This window comes from Engraulis encrasicolus, chromosome 23, assembly GCF_034702125.1.
Source record: "Engraulis encrasicolus isolate BLACKSEA-1 chromosome 23, IST_EnEncr_1.0, whole genome shotgun sequence".
Taxonomy (NCBI): domain Eukaryota; kingdom Metazoa; phylum Chordata; class Actinopteri; order Clupeiformes; family Engraulidae; genus Engraulis; species Engraulis encrasicolus.
Genome location: NC_085879.1, coordinates 16,877,447 through 16,897,176, shown reverse-complemented (window position 1 = coordinate 16,897,176; position 19,730 = coordinate 16,877,447). Strand labels below are relative to the sequence as shown.

At 43.0% G+C, this 19,730-nt stretch overlaps 1 protein-coding gene across 2 annotated transcripts in view; it reads right to left on the bottom strand.

Annotated features, from left to right (window-relative positions):
• gdpd2 (glycerophosphodiester phosphodiesterase domain containing 2) overlaps nt 1-18,620 on the bottom strand; it is a 29,876-nt gene extending 11,256 nt beyond the window's left edge. The window contains exons 1-9 of one of the 2 annotated variants that reach the window (XM_063190639.1): nt 18,341-18,620; nt 10,937-11,040; nt 9,698-9,791; nt 9,483-9,542; nt 8,364-8,462; nt 6,226-6,319; nt 5,000-5,145; nt 1,586-1,668; nt 435-594 (exon numbers count right to left, since the gene is read on the bottom strand). In XM_063190639.1, the coding sequence (XP_063046709.1) occupies nt 435-594; nt 1,586-1,668; nt 5,000-5,145; nt 6,226-6,319; nt 8,364-8,462; nt 9,483-9,542; nt 9,698-9,791; nt 10,937-11,040; nt 18,341-18,418 (918 nt within the window). In that variant the 5' untranslated portion in view covers nt 18,419-18,620. The remainder of the gene's footprint in view (nt 1-434; nt 595-1,585; nt 1,669-4,999; nt 5,146-6,225; nt 6,320-8,363; nt 8,463-9,482; nt 9,543-9,697; nt 9,792-10,936; nt 11,041-18,340) is intronic. The other variant, XM_063190640.1, reaches the window with a different exon arrangement.
• Between the last annotated feature and the right edge of the window lie 1,110 nt (nt 18,621-19,730).

Genomic DNA, 19,730 nt, shown 5'->3' with positions numbered 1-19,730 from the left:
TCATATCCAAGCAGTCCAAGTTAATTCAGATGATACTATGGATACCTTGTTTTTTCTTTTTTTTTTTTTTAATTTAATCTGCAGTGAGGTTGGCAATTCAAACCCACGTGTGAACCCCGAGGCAACAAATGCTGGTGAGTCCTCTGGTGGAAGAGTTTAGTCACATATAGATGCCATGTCATCACAGACTTTCTTTTTTTTTTTTATATATTTTTAGGGGCTTTTATGCCTCTATTTTACAGGACAGTCGAAGATGGTGACAGGAAGCGAATGGGACAGAGAGACAGGGGAGGATCGGGAAATGACCCCGACCGGACTCGAACCGGGGTCCCCGTGGGTGGGCATGCAAGCCCAAATGTGGGGGGCTTAGCGCGCTGCGCCACAGCACCCCCCATCACAGACTTTCATTATTACAGTATATGTTTCATACTCACACGTAAAAAGCCTTGTCCCGCATTCAAACTTCGAAGCTCATCAAAAGTGAAGTTGCTTGGCTTGTTCTTTTCACGTTCTGGATCTGGAAACTTCTCTTTAACGTTAGTTGTCCTTTTCAGGGAGGTTTTGTCATGGAACAGGAAGGGAATATCATCCTTGCTAAAAGGAGGGAAGAGGTAAACAATTGACAATGATGTGACAAATAAAAAAGTCCTCCACCATGACCTAGATGAATAAGAATCTTCACAGACATCACAAATGATGTGATCTCACTTCAGTTTCAAGTGTTCAGTTTAATCTGTGCCAAAGAGAGAGAGAGAGAGAGAGAGAGAGAGAGACAGAGAGAGAGAGAGAGAGAGAGAGAGAGAGAGAGAGAGAGAGAGAGAGAGAGACAGAGAGAGAGACAGAGAGAGACAGAGAGACAGAGAGAAAAACAATCTCCAGGTTTTTGTAGCATTTTAATGTGTTTAGCCCCTGTTATATATTTGCTCAAACCAAAGTGATAATGGCAAAGTAAATTGTAGCAGTGTAATGTACTGTTATGTTAGGTCAGTCTTCTCAACAACTATTGCAGCCATTGACACAATGCTGTGGTGTTACTGTGGGGTCAATGGTTGGTCAATGTGACCAAAGGAAGCAAGAATGCTCAAATGGTCCAATTTTATAGAGAACAGGACGCTCCGGAAGACGGTGCACTGAAAAAAAAAACTGATTCCAGGGTTTCGCTTCTGAACACACCCTTCATCAGACATACAGCTGTGGAGTGACACACGGCCTATGTGTTTCTCTTTAAAGATTTTTTGGGGGTCTTTTTCGACTTTATTTGATAGGACAGTGTGAGAGGTGGACAGGAAGCGAATTGGGAGAGAGTCAGGGAGGGGTTGGCAGAGGACCCGGGCCGGGAATCGAACCCGGGTACGGCCTATGTGTTTCAGTGACTGAGCAAGTGAGACAATACCCAATATTTGAGTAAAAGGAATGCACCAGTTTGCATAACAAAATTACAAATAGATGGCATCATACCTCTGAACAAGGAATTAACAATAACATGTCGGCTAACTATGGGGACAATGCAAATATTGTCGGGTGCCCCTAGGCTGCAGCCATATCTAGCCTGCACGCTGATCACATCCCATAGTGTAAGCCATACCTGAGCTGCACGTCTGTCTCAAACGCGGTCACGTTGCACTCCAAACTCCTTCTGAAGGACATCATGGTGTTCTCAGGGGCCACCTGGACACAAGATTAAAGCAACAAAAAAAATGAGGGGTATAAATGACAGGGTAATAGGTCAAAAAGGTTTAATTCACTAATGCTGAGGTGTCAAAAGGTGAAAAAAATTCGGCGTCATACTGCATAGCAAAGAAACACTGCACAAAATCACAAACAGAGGCAGCAATAAACATAAAAGACAACAGGCACAAAAGTCATCGATGAATCCACAGTTTTAATATGATACTTTAATAAAGGAGTTATAAAAAGTATAGGCTTTGTCAAGTGCATACTGCTGCACCTGCAAAGCAGAGTTCCACACAGACTAATAAACACATCTGGAGACGCTCATCATGATAAACCTTTACAAGATGTACCACTTTGAAGATTTTAAAGGTTGGAAGCAACTACAGTAGGACTTGCGCAATGGTCCAATGAAGTACTATGGTGGGTCTCCTTCCCCTGCCATTTAAAACATGTTCAGACATAGTCTTGGTAATCCAGACAGCAAAAGCATGTTGAAACTAATTAAAGTTGGCCCACATATGGTATCTTCCCTACTACTTTCACTATTAGGGGTGGATCCCTTGTCTGTCAATATGACTTGACAGATGCACTTTCAAACGTCTTAGGACAGGGCTTCTGTGATACAGTAAACATGCTGTTACCAAAATAGCAACAGTCTTAAATCTATTTATTTATCTAATAATCTGTTCTATTTAAAACTTTAAAAACTTGTTATGATTTAGATTAAGTTTTACTCTCTGCACTAAGAGGCTAGACGTTTTCTTTTCTCTATGTCTGTTTTTTTTTACTTGCAACAATATACTACACAATCAGACTAAAGTAATGAGGTCAACTTTTGCATGGACAATGGAAAATATATTTATGAAGGCGCCAGGACAAGTTGACAGGTACATTTGAAATCCACCAAATTAAAAACATCCAAGCAGCATAGTCTTTTTGACCTACACATCACTTTTTACAGCACGATAGTCATCTACGAAGACATAAAGCTGTCATCTCGAGTACGAGTAGGCCTACTTTGCATGTGCAGACCTGTAATCTTGTGTTCAGAATGGCATTCATAATGAACCCACAGTTCTTGACTCAGGTCGCCTTTTGTGAAGCCTTTTCCTTTGCCACAATGCATACCTGGAGTGCCATCATCATCATTACCACACAATGTGGTGACAATTCAATGTTTACAGAGTAGGACTAACCAAACCGACTTTCAATAGAGGACATAATCATAGACTACAACACTTGCAGATACAAAGTGCACAGGAAATATACAGAACAATATGTGTAGATGTCAAGTAAGGTCCGTTTTTTTAACCCGTTCAAGAAACAACTGAAGACCTTCCTCTTTCGAGAGAATCTACTAGACTAATGCTTGAACTGGCCTTGCCCCAGGGCAGACTCCTGACATGATGTTTAGTTTAGTTAGTTTGTGTGTGTGTACTCGTTATTTACTCTTTAATAAAAAAATGAATAAAAAAAATAAAAATAAATAAATAAAAAAACAACTAACCCCTCTGCAACTGCACTTGTTGTTCTGTATATCTCCTGTGCACATTGTATTTGCTTGTGATGTTGGCTTGAATATGTCCTCTTTTGAAAGTCGCTTTGGTTATAAAGCGTCTGCCAAATGCAATATAATGTAATGTAATGTAATGTAATGGATGCTGTGTATATGCTGCATTGATGGTACCTAGAGCTGCATTGACATTCAGGCTCATGAGATTTGAGATTTTAGAAATAGAAAATGTGGGTATGTGCTTTGGAGGCTGAGATATTTAGGGGTTTATAGGCTGAGGGCACCTTTTCCCAAAAAGGGCTTAGGCATTTAGCAGGCGTTTTTTGCAGGTGCCAATAGGTTAAAAGAGTGCACACATACACAGACAGCATGCAATATAGACAGCTCAAGCATTAGTGCAGTTAATAGCCCTGAAAGAGAAGAGTCTTTAGTTGGCTCCTGAAGACTGAGAGATGTGCCTATATTGCTGCCTTCACTTAGATGCACTGTGGGCAATCGTACCTGAAATGCTATCATCATTACCACATGTAATACATTTTACTGTGTTCATTTAATATTTAGAGTAGTGTTTCTCAACAGGGGCGGTATAGCCTCCCAGGGGGCGTTGGGAAGTTCTAGCAGGGCGTTGAGGATACAGCTGAGTAGGGGCGGTGCTTATTTGCCATTGGGGGGCATTAGCCCATTTCATTTTTTAATACTAAGGGGGGCGTGGTCAGGCTTATGAGGAGGTCAGTATGACGTTTGGAGGCTTGTAATGAGGCCAAGGGGGCGTTTGTTCAAAAAAGGTTGAGAACCACTGACTTACAGTTTAGAACCAACTACACAAGAGTTCAATGCAACTTTCTAAGCGTTGAACACATTGCGTACTCGACCATCATCACATTGCTAAGAGCAGCAAATGTTGCGTGTCAAGTTAATTTAACATGTAAAGACCAAGACCAACTACAGTAATGTTCAATTACTCTCTAAGTGTTGAGCAATATGACATGCATTATGCACAATGCATATCTGAACTGCCATCATCCTATTGCACCCATAAAGAAGCCACAAGCGGGTTGTCTTTGTTGATCACACACCACCCTCACCGCCCGCATGGGAGACTGCAGTGGTGCATATTGGCTACAGTGTTTATGTGTCGTAAGCACTTGAAACAAGACAGATGAAGTAGATGCCGCCGATACCGTGTTATTTACTCGTAAGTAACATCGGCACTTGAGACCCTCTTGTGAAAGCTGAGGTGAAAATGCTGGTGCCCTTTGTTAGGAGGAATGTAGTTGAAAGCAACTGGACTTCTTTTTTCCCAGTTGCTCACAGCATAACTCCCTTGTGTATAATTAATTCATCCATGTCATCTTATTAAAATCTTATTCAAGATTTCATAGATTTGCAATGGCTCTTTGATGACCCCATTAATCGTATAGGCTGAATCGGGTCACACACCTCTGGGAAAGTGAGAGACAGATATGATGTGTGTAAGAGCGAAATGAGAGAGATAGAGAGAGAGGGAGAAAGAATGAGAGAGAGAGAGAATGAGAGAGAGAGTGAGACAAAGAGAGAGTGCGAGCGCGAGATAGATAGATAGATAGATAGATAGATAGATAGATAGATAGATAGATAGATAGATAGATAGATAGATAGATAGATAGAGAGATAGAGAGATAGAGAGTGCGAGAGCAAGAGAGAGAGAGAGAGAGAGAGAGAGAGAGAGAGAGAGAGAGAGTACAAGAGCAAGAGCGAGAGAGAGAGAGAGAGACAGAGAGAGAGATTGCCAGATGGAAACAAATAGAGACTGCAGTTACCAAAGGAGCTTACCATAGGTGCACCCCTGTGTCCAATCAGGGCAGGTTTTGGGGGAAGATCGTCCCGTATGCAGGGGGAGAAGTTGTGGATGAGGAGGGGACAGAGGAACACAGCAGAGGTGACAACTCCCCATGCCAGCATGATCAGCACCTTGGACACTAAGGACACACATTATTAAATTACATTACACAACATTACATTACATTGCCCTGTATTACTTTATACTACATTACAGCTATATATTGTGTTACATTAAATAATATTACATTAATTCATTACATTACTGCTGCATTACATTATATTAAATTTATGTTACGTGACATAAAAGACCACTTATAGAAAATCCACCAATTTAAATACAATACACATTCAGAATGATGATGCTCTTACTGCAGCAGCACTAGTACCTTACTAAAGTGCGGGGTTTGTAGCTTTGCTTAAGACCCCACAGTGGCATCGCTTATGCTAATGTAATGTAGTTGGTGTCGATTGTGCTAATACGAACTTGTATACTGTACAGAGTTTGAATGTTTTCAAATCAGTGTAAAAGGGCCTTATTTGTAAAATATCACACATCAAAGTGCAAGTGCTTTCAGCAGGGGGCCTAGCACCAAATTCTGTGCCGACTCCCAAGTAAACCCCCCACCCCACACACACTCACACACTACTTACTCAGTCCCTCGACACACCTTCAACTTTCACCCGAAAAACACACAGTATGAGTGAGACAAGGACGCGGATGCAGTCAATAATCTCATCAATGATAAATCTAACTCATCCTCAAATTCTCAAGACATGAACCCTGTCATAAATTTGCTGTTACCAGAATGGCAATGACCAAGTCGTAACGGATTACTAAAGATTCTGTGTAATGTCGTAGTAGTGTAGTACTATGTTAATAAAGTCTTTTCCATGACTAGTAGGTTACAGCATCCCACTGTTGGACGCTGTATTATTATCATGAGGCTAATTACTGCAGCAACAGCACACTTCAGACTCCTATGCCTCTATTCCACTGCCGGTTTTCTGGTAGGCCTACAGCTCGACACAGCGGGCTTGGCCGCAACTTTTGGCTTTACGATTGAGCTGTGTCGTGCTTATTAGAAAAGCAAATAGTGGCGGCTGAGTCGCGCTTTGTCGAGCTGTGGGCCTACGAGGAAACCAGCAGTGGAAAAGAGGCACTAGCAACTCCTCCACGAGTGACTCAACGGGAGACTAACAGAGTCAGACATACTGACCTATCCTCCTGGATCTGAAGAAGCTGTTGAACACCACCCAGCTCAGCAGCGTCATGGCCACCACTGCACCCAGCTGCAGAAAGGGACCCGTGGCCTGGTACAATCAGACAAAATGACATAATTTATTATTTAGTCTGTGGAGCTACTCAGACATCCACGTCATGTTGGTCAATGATGAGCTCCTCTTGGAGTGTGGAAGACATTTCATTCCTAATCCAAACTTCCTCAGTTTCTGACTGATGTAAGAGGGCTCCAAGAGAAGAAGAGGTCCAGATGCTTAAAATTAAATTCTTTGGACATAGGCCTATATATTTTCTGAGAACATTCTCCGACATCAATGTCATAACGGTCACGTGAGGGAAATTGAAGTAACCGAACTTCTTTTTGGGGCTCAAAGATATTTCATCCTTCATCTTTAAAAACTTCACTCCTTGATGGGAGAACTGTGTAAGTTGTTAAAAAAAAGAGGCCATAATTCTTGGCAAAGACACTGTACTGCGAAAATTGTGTTAATTTTACTCTTTGGTCATTTTCAGAGTTAATTGCACAGAATATTGTGTAAATATTGAGAGCTGTAAAGTTGAAATCACACTGACTTTTGACTCCAGAGTTAGAGAAATTTCAATATGCACAGTGTTGTAAACACTCTACATGGATTTCAAGTTTACTCTGCAATATAATCGTTTTGCTGTGTGTCGTGCTCCCAGTGAGCTTCATTGGCACATTGCATGGCAGTCTTTTGCAGATATCGTTTGGATGCGTATTGTACGTGCATGGGTGAAATGTGTGACATCCATTGTGAAACATTTCTCTGCAGAGCATGGCAGGACGTTTATACTTTCTCAAGCCGGTTTGTCTGCCTCTTGATTCTCAGACGTGAAGAGTGATGGCTATTTAATGGATGCTCATGAGAGAGGCATTGGAGGAAGTGCGTTTAGGATTTCTTTTTTCTACTACAAAACAAATGTTCCTCCTACTCGGCACTTGGGCTGCAGTGACCTTGTCGATCTTGTGTTCCTGTCTGGCTCTATCTTTTTGTTTTGTGGTGTGCTTGGCTCTTCTCTATCGCAACACATACAGTATAACACTAGTACACTCAGAATGCAACTTCAAATAGGCCTATTCCATTGCGTCACATTACATTATATTAGACATTTTGTAACAATATATTTAATAGCCTACAATCCATGGACTTACATCTGCCGCACAGTGCACATAGTATTAAATTCCATGTTACTTAAAATCCACTGACTTACACTATTCACACTCACAATTACAAAAAATTCATACTCAAACACACATTTTATTTTATATCTATAAATATCCATACTCAAACTCGTTATCCATCTTATTTTATGTTAGAAAAACAAAATCACACTCAACACTGATGCGGTTGCTGTTCTTCATCTTGCGGTAGCTCCCCCTAAACCCTTATGCTGATGTTGCCAGTTACAATGTTTTTGAAACAGTCCTGTGCTTTATGTTAGCACACCCCGAGGGGCTACTGTAGGTGCCGTCATCTTTCATTTCTCAGTTTCTCATTATGGCCTCCAGACCCAAACATTGCAGAGAGTGAAGCACTGACCCAACCAAAAACAAAAGTAAACATGTAGCATGGATGGGTGGCTTTCTGAGCAATATCAGTGAACAACAGTATATATCAGTAACCATGGTTGCAATTTTTGTGTCTTTTATGTACTCCTGTTATGCACTTTCTTGTTTGCGCTGGGTTACTGTCAGTTCTTATTTCTCAGTTTTCAGCTTTTCATTATGACCCACAGACTACCCACAGCAGAGAGTGAAGCAGAGAGTGGACCAACCAAAACATGTCCTGTAGCATGGATGGATGGTTTGTCTTCCCTTTACTTTTTGTGCCAGTCAGTAAACTTGTTAGTAAACATGCTGTTGTTTTTGTGCGCTACATCTGTTGACTGCCTCTTTGTAGTTTATGTCTCTTTGACATGCTCATGTAATTCACTTTCTTGTTCACACTGGTATTCATTGTTATTTATTCCGTGTTGTAAAAAGACCACATAAGTATTGTACCGATGCTTTCACATTCACATATTATTAAAAATGGAACACTATGGCCATTTCACCTTTACACAGCACAGCAAACTATGTACTATTCGTCTCACCTGGAGAAACAAAGGCACCGTGGGCCACTCCTCTCTCCATTCACGGCAAATGGCCGCCACCCCAGCTGCCACCACTAGAAGCCCCAAGGACATAAACAGCTGCATGTGGATACAAGACAGGGAAAATAGACACTGAATGAGGTGCAAACATGAGGACTCAAGTACAGTAGTAGGTATATAATTAGAGCCGTCAGTGATGGAGATGGTACAGCCTTCACAGCTTCTTAAGTTGTTCCACAAAGTTCCAAAGCACTCACCTACCCTGAAAATTTGGAGGTTGGCTATTTTGAAGTAACAGACCATTGCTATTGCATTATTTGTGAAGCTATGTTGCTATGTTTTTGAAGCTAATCATTATCTTCAAACATCTGTTTGAGAAGTAGGATCATGTTCAGCAAGGTGTTTTTCATGGAATAAGTCTGATAAGTTTGATTCAAGACCTGCACAAGTCATGATTTCTCTGTGCTGTTACTGTCAGAACAGATGGGCTACCACAATGTCTGACATTTTTAATAACAGACCATATGTTGTTAAAGGGACACTGTGTGAGATTTTTAGTTGTTTATTTCCAGAATTCATGCTGCCCATTCACTAATGATACCTTTTTCATGAATACCAGCCGCCAGCATCAAATTCTTAGTATTCATTATGACTGAAAAAATTGCACTTTTCATACATGAAAAGGGGGATCTTCTCCATGGTCCGCCATTTTGAATTTCCAAAAATAGCCATTTTTAGCTGCAAAAATGACTGTACTTGGACCATACTAGAAAATATTTGTTTAATACTTGGTAAACTTTCATGTAAAGATCAAATATGGTAATAGGCAGCCCAGTTCCAATAAGCAGCATAGTTGCAGTAACTTTTTTGACCATTTCCTGCACAGTGTCCCTTTAAAGCTCATTATCTTCAAAAATATGTATGATAGGTAGGATAATGTTCAGCAAGGTGGACATTATCATGGAGTAAATCCGTTCAGGTTGATTCACGACCGACACGACACAACATGAACAGTTTCACTAAACATGATTTATAAGTTCTCTTTGATAAGGCATGTCGCCTGATAACCAATGTGCTTTTTGTGCCAATAGCACAGACTGGACAAAAGAAAAAACTTACCTTGTGTACACAATGCAAATCCAAGGGTTCCTTTAAAGAATACTGGAAAAGTGCAAATATCTGCAAGGAGAAACAGGACACTTGAATGGCACATTGAAAATCGTGTTTAAAAAAAACACATATTTCATAGATAGATAGATAGATAGATAGATAGATAGATAGATAGATAGATAGATAGATAGATAGATAGATTTTCCATTCATTGTTTTTCTCACCAGCAGGAGGAGACAATAAATGGCGAGCACCGCAGATATGATGACGATAACCATGAACCAGTTAATCCACTTGGACAATATTTCAAATGCTTTCCTGCAAAAAAAAACCCAACAAAGTGAAACAAAATAGAATGAAATGTTGATGACACGTGTAATAGCACCATGCCATATGACCATGTATTGTATCAGAACATCTCCTAGTAAGTGGCTCTTGACACCAAACTCAAAACAGCTCTCAAGTGAAGTGACACATGAATATCAGCAAAATACTGCCTTGGGAAATGTGTCTTGTGTATGGGAGATTGGAATCTTTAGTCCGTTTGAGGAAATGCAAGGAAGCACATAATTCATATCAGGAAAATCAAGTCAGGGCTTTTCTTTTTTCCCCCAAACTTTCCTTCGATACTAGCTGCGAGGGACCATTTGTTGAATGACATGTACTGTGACCAGGGCTGCAGACAGCTTTCACCGGGCCCAGGACAAGGTCATCTGACAGGGCCCCCCTCTTAATCCATACAACGTAATGACACCTAGTTCTGGGCCTCCTCTCTCGATGGGCCCAGGACAACTGACCCCCTATGTATGACTGTAATGCTGCACTGTCATAATGGACATGTCTCAACACTTCAGAGTTCAGTACACGAGATAAGAATCTTGGCAAGCATGTGTGTGTTCAGTTTAGGATGAAAGATTTTATACGATAGGACAGAGTTCCTTTATTGCCATTATTGACAGGCACAATTAGATGTATACATATACATACTGTATATATAGTGAATTTACACATTTTATACACACGTGCAATACGATTGAAAGTTCTCAATCAGGGGTCCAATGCACATGTGATCGGTTTACAATAGAGGATATTCATGTAGCCTCATAATGTGAACCATTGAAACAGAACACCGTAATAGACACTACGAAAACTTTACGACTATTACACTGCTACATTACACAGAGCCTGTGGTAATACATTACCAATTGATCATTGCCATTCTGGTAACACCAAATGTATAGCAGAGGAATGTGCATGCAAGGCCGCTGACAGCTTTGCCTGGACCTAGGACAAAGTGATCTAAAAGGGCCCCTAACCGATACACACAAGGCAACAAAGACCCAATTCTGGGCCTCCTCTCTCCCTGGGCCTGGGACAAGTGACCTGTGTGCCCCCCCTGTTGGCTTCACTGTGTGCTTGTGATGTGTGTGATGTGCTGTAGAGAATAGGATTTCACATCTTACGTGTTCATGTCATCTCGGTCGTTATACAATGCCATCCAAATAAACAGCCAGGCTGCTGTCAGGAGAGTCATCACAGCCAGGTAGGAAAATCCACAGCCGGCACACTGTCAGGCAAAACAAACATTACATGACATTACATGTAGATGACGCTTTTATCCAAAGCCACTTGCACAGGACAAAAATGCTGTGTTTATCTTAGATTGCATTTGGTCCCGTGTTGAATTAACACTGCATTTTTAACAGTATCCTTTATCACCTTTTCACTCAATGTCTACGGTCACCCACCACAGCACGCACACACATATTTACATGCTATCTCTTGCATGGCACATAATATGCAGTGTACAAAGTCACCATTTGATTCATTAACACATATCTGCATACACATGAGCTACATACAATATGATCACTTTGCCATCAAAAATGTTTTGTGGTGCAAAGTTCACTTAGACATGCAACAATAATCTCACGTTTCACCATTTACCTTATACCACTCAATGTCTACTGTCAGTGTCACTTGACTAACCACACAGGTTAGAACAGGTATTCTTCTAGTTTAGTACAAAAAAGTCAATTCCTCACTCAGCATGGGAAACGAGCTGCTGGGAGCAGTCGATGATGGAAGGCAGTCTGAGAATTCCCACGCTTCAGTGGACTCCCCCTCCCCCCCATGATCAACCCCTGTACCTGTCCTCTGCCAGTGTGAAGAGGACACTGGCCACCATCAACCCACGCAAAGCAGCTGGCCCAGACAACATACCTGGCCGAGTGTTGAAGGATTGTGCAGAAGAGCTGAAGGATGTCTTCACAGACATCTTTAACATCTCTCTGGAGCAAGCAGTCATCCCATCACTTTTCAAAGCTGCTACCATCATACCCGTGCCGAAGAAATCATCACCATCATGCTTCAATGACTACCGTCCTGTAGCACTGACGCCCATAATCATGAAGTGCTTCGAACGGCTAGTCCTGTCACACATCAAAGCCACCCTACCCCCCACCCTGGACCCCTACCAGTTCGCATACCGAGCCAAGCGATCCACGGAGGATGCAATCTGCTCTGCCCTCCATCCAGCCCTCACCCACTTGGACAATAAAGACTCATATGTGAGAATGCTGTTCATTGACTTCAGCTCAGCATTCAATACCATAATACCACAACAACTCATCAGAAAACTGGACAAACTAGGTTTCAGCACCTCCCTCTGCAACTGGCTGCTGGACTTCCTGATGCAGAGACCACAAGCAGTACGGGTAGGGAATAACACCTCAAGCACCCTGACCCTGAGCACGGGGGCTCCGCAAGGTTGTGTTCTCAGCCCCCTGCTGTTCACGCTGCTGACACATGACTGCACAACGACCCACAGCACTAACCATCTAGTGAAGTTTGCGGATGATACAACACTGGTGGGCCTCATCACTAAGGCGATGAGACCCACTACAGAGAAGAAGTAGACCTGCTGGCCAGATGGTGCAAAGACAACAACCTCCTGCTGAATGTCAACAAGACCAAGGAGATTGTTGTCAACTTTCAGAGGGTCCAAAAACAACTGCCACCACTGACCATCGACGGTGATGTTGTGGAGAGAGTGAGCAGCACCAAGTTCCTTGGAGTGCACATCAGCGACGACCTCTCTTGGACCACCAACACTACATCACTGGCGAAGAAGGCCCATCAGCGTCTCTACTTCTTGCGCAAACTAAAGAAGGCAAGTGCTTGCACCCCTCCATCATGACAACATTCTACAGAGGAACCATAGAGAGCGTCGTGTCCAGCTGCATCACAGTGTGGGGAGGAAGCTGAGGAGAAAAACAGGAAGACACTCCAACGTGTTGTGAACACAGCGAAGAAGATCATTGGAGTACCACTCCCCTCCCTGCAGGACATTTACACCGCACGCCTCACCCGAAAAGCACTGATGATCATCAAAGACACAAGCCACCCTGCACACAAACTGTTCAGCCTCCTGCCCTCTGGAAAAAGGTACAGGCGCCTCCGTTCCCCGTACCACCAGGCTTGCAAGCAGCACGATGCATCAAGCAATCAAGATACTGAACACTCAACAACCACTCTCCCTTCACTGTCAGCCTCTAGCCAGGCCACTGACAACGCTCCCCCCCCTCATCCCCACCACCATATCTGCGACTGAACATTCCACCTGCACTACTACATCTGTGACTGAACTTTCAACCTGCACTAACTCAAAACATACACATGCACACACACACACACACACACACACACACACACACACACACACACACACACACACACACACACACACACACACAAGCACACTGCACTTTCTCCACTAAACCCAAACATACACACACTGACACACAACTCATACTCACACACAAACACACACACACACACACACACACACACACACACACACACATACACAGGTACACACACACAGACGCACACCGCACTTTCTACCTGCACTAAACACACACACACACACACACACACACACACACACACACACACACACACACACACACACACACACACACACACACACACACACACACACACACACACACACACACACGCACACACACGCACGCACACACGCACACAAAACACATACAAACACACACACACACATACTGCTGCTGGTGTATTTAATAAAAACCTTTTTTTAATTATTTATTTCTTCAAATGCTACTATTACTATGTCAGAACGCTATAAAGGACTTTTAGAAAAAAGAACAACAAAATACCTCCTCTTAATGTATGTTCTCTACAAGTCCTCTGTTGTCCAGTCTTGCACTTTAAATGTCTGTATGAGCAATGTCTACGTCCATACTGTCTATGTCCATGTATGAGTACTGTCTATGTCTATACTGTCTATGTCCTTACCTAGATTAGTCTATGTCTGCATGGGAGAGCAAGAAACGCAATTTCAAATTCTTTGTATGACCAGTGCATGTAAAGAAATTGACAATAAACTTGACTTGACTTGACTTGACTTGACCCATAGTCATTAGACTGGTTGCCACCACCAACCATTGGAACAAGCTACTGTATGATCCAACCATTGGAACAATCATTGCTGTCTGAATGCAAGTCTGAATAATCAATGCATGTAGTTTTGCAGCTTGACCAATTGGTCAGTATGCTTTACATATCCTTTAGAAATGTAATTTACTTCCTTTACCATTTAATAGCTTCCATCATATGCACTGCTGCTTCTGGAACACTGTGCTTGTCGTAAGATTTTACCATCGACTTGAATATTAGTCAAGTCAAGTCAAGTCAAGTCAAGTTTATTGTCAATTTCTTTACATGCACTGGTCATACAAAGAATTTGAAATTGCGTTTCTTGCTCTCCCATGCAGACATAGACTAATCTAGGTAAGGACATAGACAGTATAGACATAGACAGTACTCATACATGGACATAGACAGTATGGACGTAGACATTGCTCATACAGACATTTAAAGTGCAAGACTGGACAACAGAAGACTTGTAGAGAACATACATTAAGAGGAGGTATTTTGTTGTTCTTTTTCTAAAAGTCCTTTATAGCGTTCTGACATAGTAATAGTAGCATTTGAAGAAATAAATAATTAAAAAAGGTTTTTATTAAATACACCAGCAGCAGTATGTGTGTGTGTGTGTGTGTTTGTATGTGTTTTGTGTGCGTGTGTGTGTGTGTGTGTGTGTGTGTGTGTGTGTGTGTTTAGTGCAGGTAGAAAGTGCGGTGTGCGTCTGTGTGTGTGTACCTGTGTATGTGTGTGTGTGTGTGTGTGTGTGTGTGTATGTGTGTGAGTATGAGTTGTGTGTCAGTGTGTGTATGTTTGGGTTTAGTGCAGAAAGTGCAGTGTGCTTGTGTGTGTGTGTGTGTGTGTGTGTGTGTGTGTGTGTGTGTGTGTGTGTGTGTGTGTGTGTGTGTGTGTGTGTGTGTGCATGTGTATGTTTTGAGTTAGTGCAGGTTGGAAGTTCAGTCACAGATGTAGTAGTGCAGGTGGAATGTTCAGTCGCAGATATGGTGGTGGGGATGAGGGGGGGGAGCGTTGTCAGTGGCCTGGCTGGCTAGAGGCTGACAGTGAAGGGAGAGTGGGTTGAGTGTTCAGTATCTTGATTGCTTGATGCATCGTGCTGCTTGCAAGCCTGGTGGTACGGGAACGGAGGCGCCTGTACCTCTTTCCAGAGGGCAGGAGGCTGAACAGTTTGTGTGCAGGGTGGCTTGTGTCTTTGATGATCATCAGTGCTTTCCGGGTGAGGCGTGCTGTGTAAATGTCCTGCAGGGAGGGGAGTGGTACTCCAATGATCTTCTTCGCTGTGTTCACAACACGCTGGAGTGTCTTCCTGTTTTTCTCCGTGCAGCTTCCTCCCCACACTGTGATGCAGCTGGACACGACGCTCTCTATGGTTCCTCTGTAGAATGTTGTCATGATGGAGGGTGTAGCACTTGCCTTCTTTAGTTTGCGCAAGAAGTAGAGACGCTGATGGGCCTTCTTCGCCAGTGATGTAGTGTTGGTGGTCCAAGAGAGGTCGTCGCTGATGTGCACTCCAAGGAACTTGGTGCTGCTCACTCTCTCCACAGCATCACCGTCGATGGTCAGTGGTGGCAGTTGTTTTTTTATTAATATTAGTGTCGATGGATTTGACTGCCATACTACACTATTTCGACATTACTCATAGTCTAAATAATACATTATCACTTGCTCATTGCCATTTTGGTAACAGCAAATTTATAACAGAAACTGTGTCTTAAGAGTTAAATTATCAAGCTTTCAAATAGTGTAAAGTAATGAAAGCAGTGTAATGCGTGGGTCTTTTTACAAGGTCTAAACGTGTTTGTTCAAAATACAGCCCATCAGTGTCTAGACATAAGGCAAATACGTGAAAGAGCATCACTCATCTGCATCAAGCTGCAGGATTAGTAGATAACTAAAGCGAACAATAAAATAAAATTACTCTCTTCTGTCTGTACCTAACCCGTAACCCGTATATAGGCCTACTATTTTACATTCCATACACAGTATACCATAAATGACAGTTTTAATTCAAAACTAAGTTTAACACACATGGTGTGGGCTCTATATTCCATGTGTTAAAAGAACACTGCAAAATTTGCTGTGTACCCTCGTCGTATGGTCCAGTTTGAATTTGACCTGGGCAAAGAACACCTTCCTGAAAAGATTCTACTACACCCACAAGTGTGAACTATGGTTCCTTTCTAAGGCATAACCACATTGGTATGGGGAGCTACAGGAGCCAAACTGAGTTTTGTTTGACAGTCTGGATTCCCATGATTCCAGTCTCTCATGATATTATCCACATCACAGCACCCAGCAGTTATTCTGGCTAAAACAAACTATACATGTCTGCACACAGCGGGGCAGTGAAAGAGAAGAGAAGAGCACACACACACACACATCCCTCAGGTTGATCCCTCTCACAAACACACACGCACGCACGCACGCACGCACGCACACACACAGAACCTTTAAAGCTATGGTTCCCAATCACACACACACACACACACACTCACACACACACACACACACACACACACACACACACACACACACACACACACACACACACACACACACACACACACACACACACACACACACACACACACACCATGAACCTTTGTTGTTGTTGCGCTCCGGTAAGCAAGCGCCCAATTAGCATGGTTTTTCAATAGGCCTAAATGACTGTTGTTCTCCCACACTGGGCTTCATTTGGGGGATGAGGAGAGAGGGGAGCTCTGAAATGGTTGGCTAGCATTCTTACAAGTTGCCTAATCACCATCACGGAGAAGGTACTTGTGGAAGGGGATAAGATTTGCAATTCCTTGCAATCAGACATCCATTGTGTGTGCGTGTGTGAGTGTGAGAGGGAGAGAGAGAGTGTGTGTGTGCGTGTGTGCATGCACATGTGTGCGTGTGCGTGTGTGTGTGTGTCACTTCATCTGGTGTCTTTCAGAGTGGCGTCTTCTGAATGCTGAGCTGATTGAAACTCCCACACCTACCTAAAATCACTCTCTATGTATATTACAAAACTTCAGTCATAATGGTTATACTCTACTTCTCCATGACTATGACTCAGAGGCTGTCGGCACCTTTCTCAAGCCTACTTAATCTGTCCTGAGGTGTCAATGCAGAGTTGTGCAGTCATGGGTAAGTGGTGGGTGTCAAACTTGTATCCCAAAGGTTGCCTCCCGACCTGCCAGGTAAGGTGGAGGGAGTAATAAACCAGTGCTTTCCCCCATCCTCCTCCCTGAGCAAGGTACCGTCCCGCCGCACTGCCCCGTTGGGGTGTGCTGTGGAGTTTTGTTTCACACAATGACAATGGGAGTTTCCCTGGTGGGTGCAACAAATGCAATCCAACCAACCAAGACCCCGTTTCTCGAAAGCATCGTTGCTAACCAGTTAGCAACTTCGTAGGTCGCCAATGGGAAATTGCACTGCAACCAATTAAGTTGCTAACTTCGTTGGCAACGACGCTGTCGAAAAACGCACTCCAAGTCTGAATCAGCTGATTGCAATGAGCACACGCAACAGGCGTATCAGTCATTCCGGCGAATGTTAGAGAGACGGCCGATGTGACTTTCACTTTCTGTGCCTGGATTGAGAGCACAATTATGGGCCCTTGGAGTACTTTCGGGAAAAGCGAAAGCAACAAAAAAATAGGTCGAATGCCTGCTTGGCACCTTGTCGTCTAATTAGAGAGCAATTACTGCTTGGCATTTCTGCCAGTTAACAAGCTCAGCAAAATAGTTTCCCATCATTACGTTTTATTAAGGAGTGTAGTGAAACAGCAAGACAGTAAGACAAAAAGAAAATCAGTAACAGACATGTCTGTTTCACGACACTCCTTAGACATGGATGTCTGAATTCAAGAAAATATATCAATACAGTATACTGTACAAAATTGAACGCTCAGCGGGAACACAAAAGCTCCCAGAGGAAGCCCAAAGGTTCTCTGAGGTATCTGAAAGAACTCCAAGCTTCCCCAGAGAACCTGTCGGTCTTCATCAACAGTGGCAATCGAAGTCCAGGAAGAGAAGTTCTGAGGCACTCAAGGTTCTGATTTGAGAGCCCCTACACTCATGACCACCAAGGAAAAAGGTGAAGACCCAGAAGCACTCCAATTATCTGTTTGTGAGTGGCAATCGAAGGCTTCCTCAAAGAATCTTTACAGGTTCTTCAGTTTGCCACTGAGGGCCCCCCTCTCAACTGTCTCGTTTTCAACGGCCCCAAGGGTTCCCTAATGCCACCTGGGGTCCTCAGAGGTCCCTTTGAGAAACACTACTTTAGGAGTTCCTCCAAAATGGCAACTATCTTCGGGAAACCTTGTAATTTCAACAGTTCTGAACGTAAAGCACATAGGCCTATATGGAAATCTGACACTAAAACATACAGAGTATACTTACTCTTCGCTTCCTCTCACTGGAGCGTTTCCAGTAGCAACTGTAGCAGCCCCGTGTGCAGGTCCTCAGCGCTCCTGACATCCCTCGGAGTGTGTGTGTGTGTGTGTGTGTGTGAGTGTGTGTGTGTGTGTGTATGTATGTGTGTCTGTCAGGTCACCAAACAACGCACAATGCAATGCAATGCACGCCACTCACACCTCTTTGCCTGAGTGTGCGTGTGTGTGTGTGTGTGTGTGTGTATATCTGTGAGTCAAGCCGCCAGACTGCACGCAATGCACTCCACTCCACTTCGCCTCTCCGCCTGTGTGCTACAGTACAGTCTGGAGGTGTAGGTGGATACGCCGCAATACGGCAGCAGCTCTACCCCAGAACGCGGAGAGCCAGGAGTGACCTTCTTTGGAGAGGGTAGGCTGAGTCACCAACATAAACCTGCAATGAGTGGGAGAGGAACATATTCAAGAACAACAACACGAAAAAAACAAGAGAAGTGAGGAGACCAATACAGAGTTAGCGATAGAGACCGATACACTTTTGATTGGAAGTTTTTTTTGGTCGATGGGGAATGTCTGCCAACTTAGTGTGACTGTGGTGCAATGTTAGGAAAGCAAGGTAAACAGTTACACACCACCGCAGGCAATAACGGCATATTTGATCAAATAACGCTTACATCACCCTTGTTGTCTTGTATTGTGACTTACTATGTACCTATGATATTATTCTTTTTTAAAAGCATGTACACGTAAAAGAATCCCAACTATTAATGTTTACCTAAAATATTTGACTGGATAGGCTTCGACTTAAACTTCAAATCCATTTTTCTCAGTCCACATAATAGTTATGCAATCACCGTGGCAATAAAGTGGGCAAAATAGACCTCTCTCATTATTATACAAGTGCTAATTGCTATTTTGAGACTATTCTGAGTTTGCCAAGCAGCCACAGACCCACACTGTTCTGTGCCTGAGGACCGCTTCATTGTTCACAGGGGGAAAAAAGCGACAACACACTACAACACAGACATTCTCAATTAACACACTACAACACTACAGTCATTCTTAATCAACATACCACAACGTGGCCATTGACACTCTGGCCATAATGATCTTATAATGGGGACTGTGTCTTAGTATAAGGGGTTAATTATCCTCAATGCACAAACACAACTGTGCATGGGTCTATTCACAAACTTGTGTGCAGGGAAGAATAGACGCAGTTGTAAGGAAAAAGGGTAAACTATAGGCTAACACAGCCGTACAAAGGCTTATCACAATTTTGTGAGACTTGTGTCAACAACAGGCTTTTAAAAAATGTCCGTTATGTGTGTATAGGTACAGTACGTTCACTCATACGCAGTGAGTGAGCAACATAGCCGTATACCCTGAGCGCAACAGAA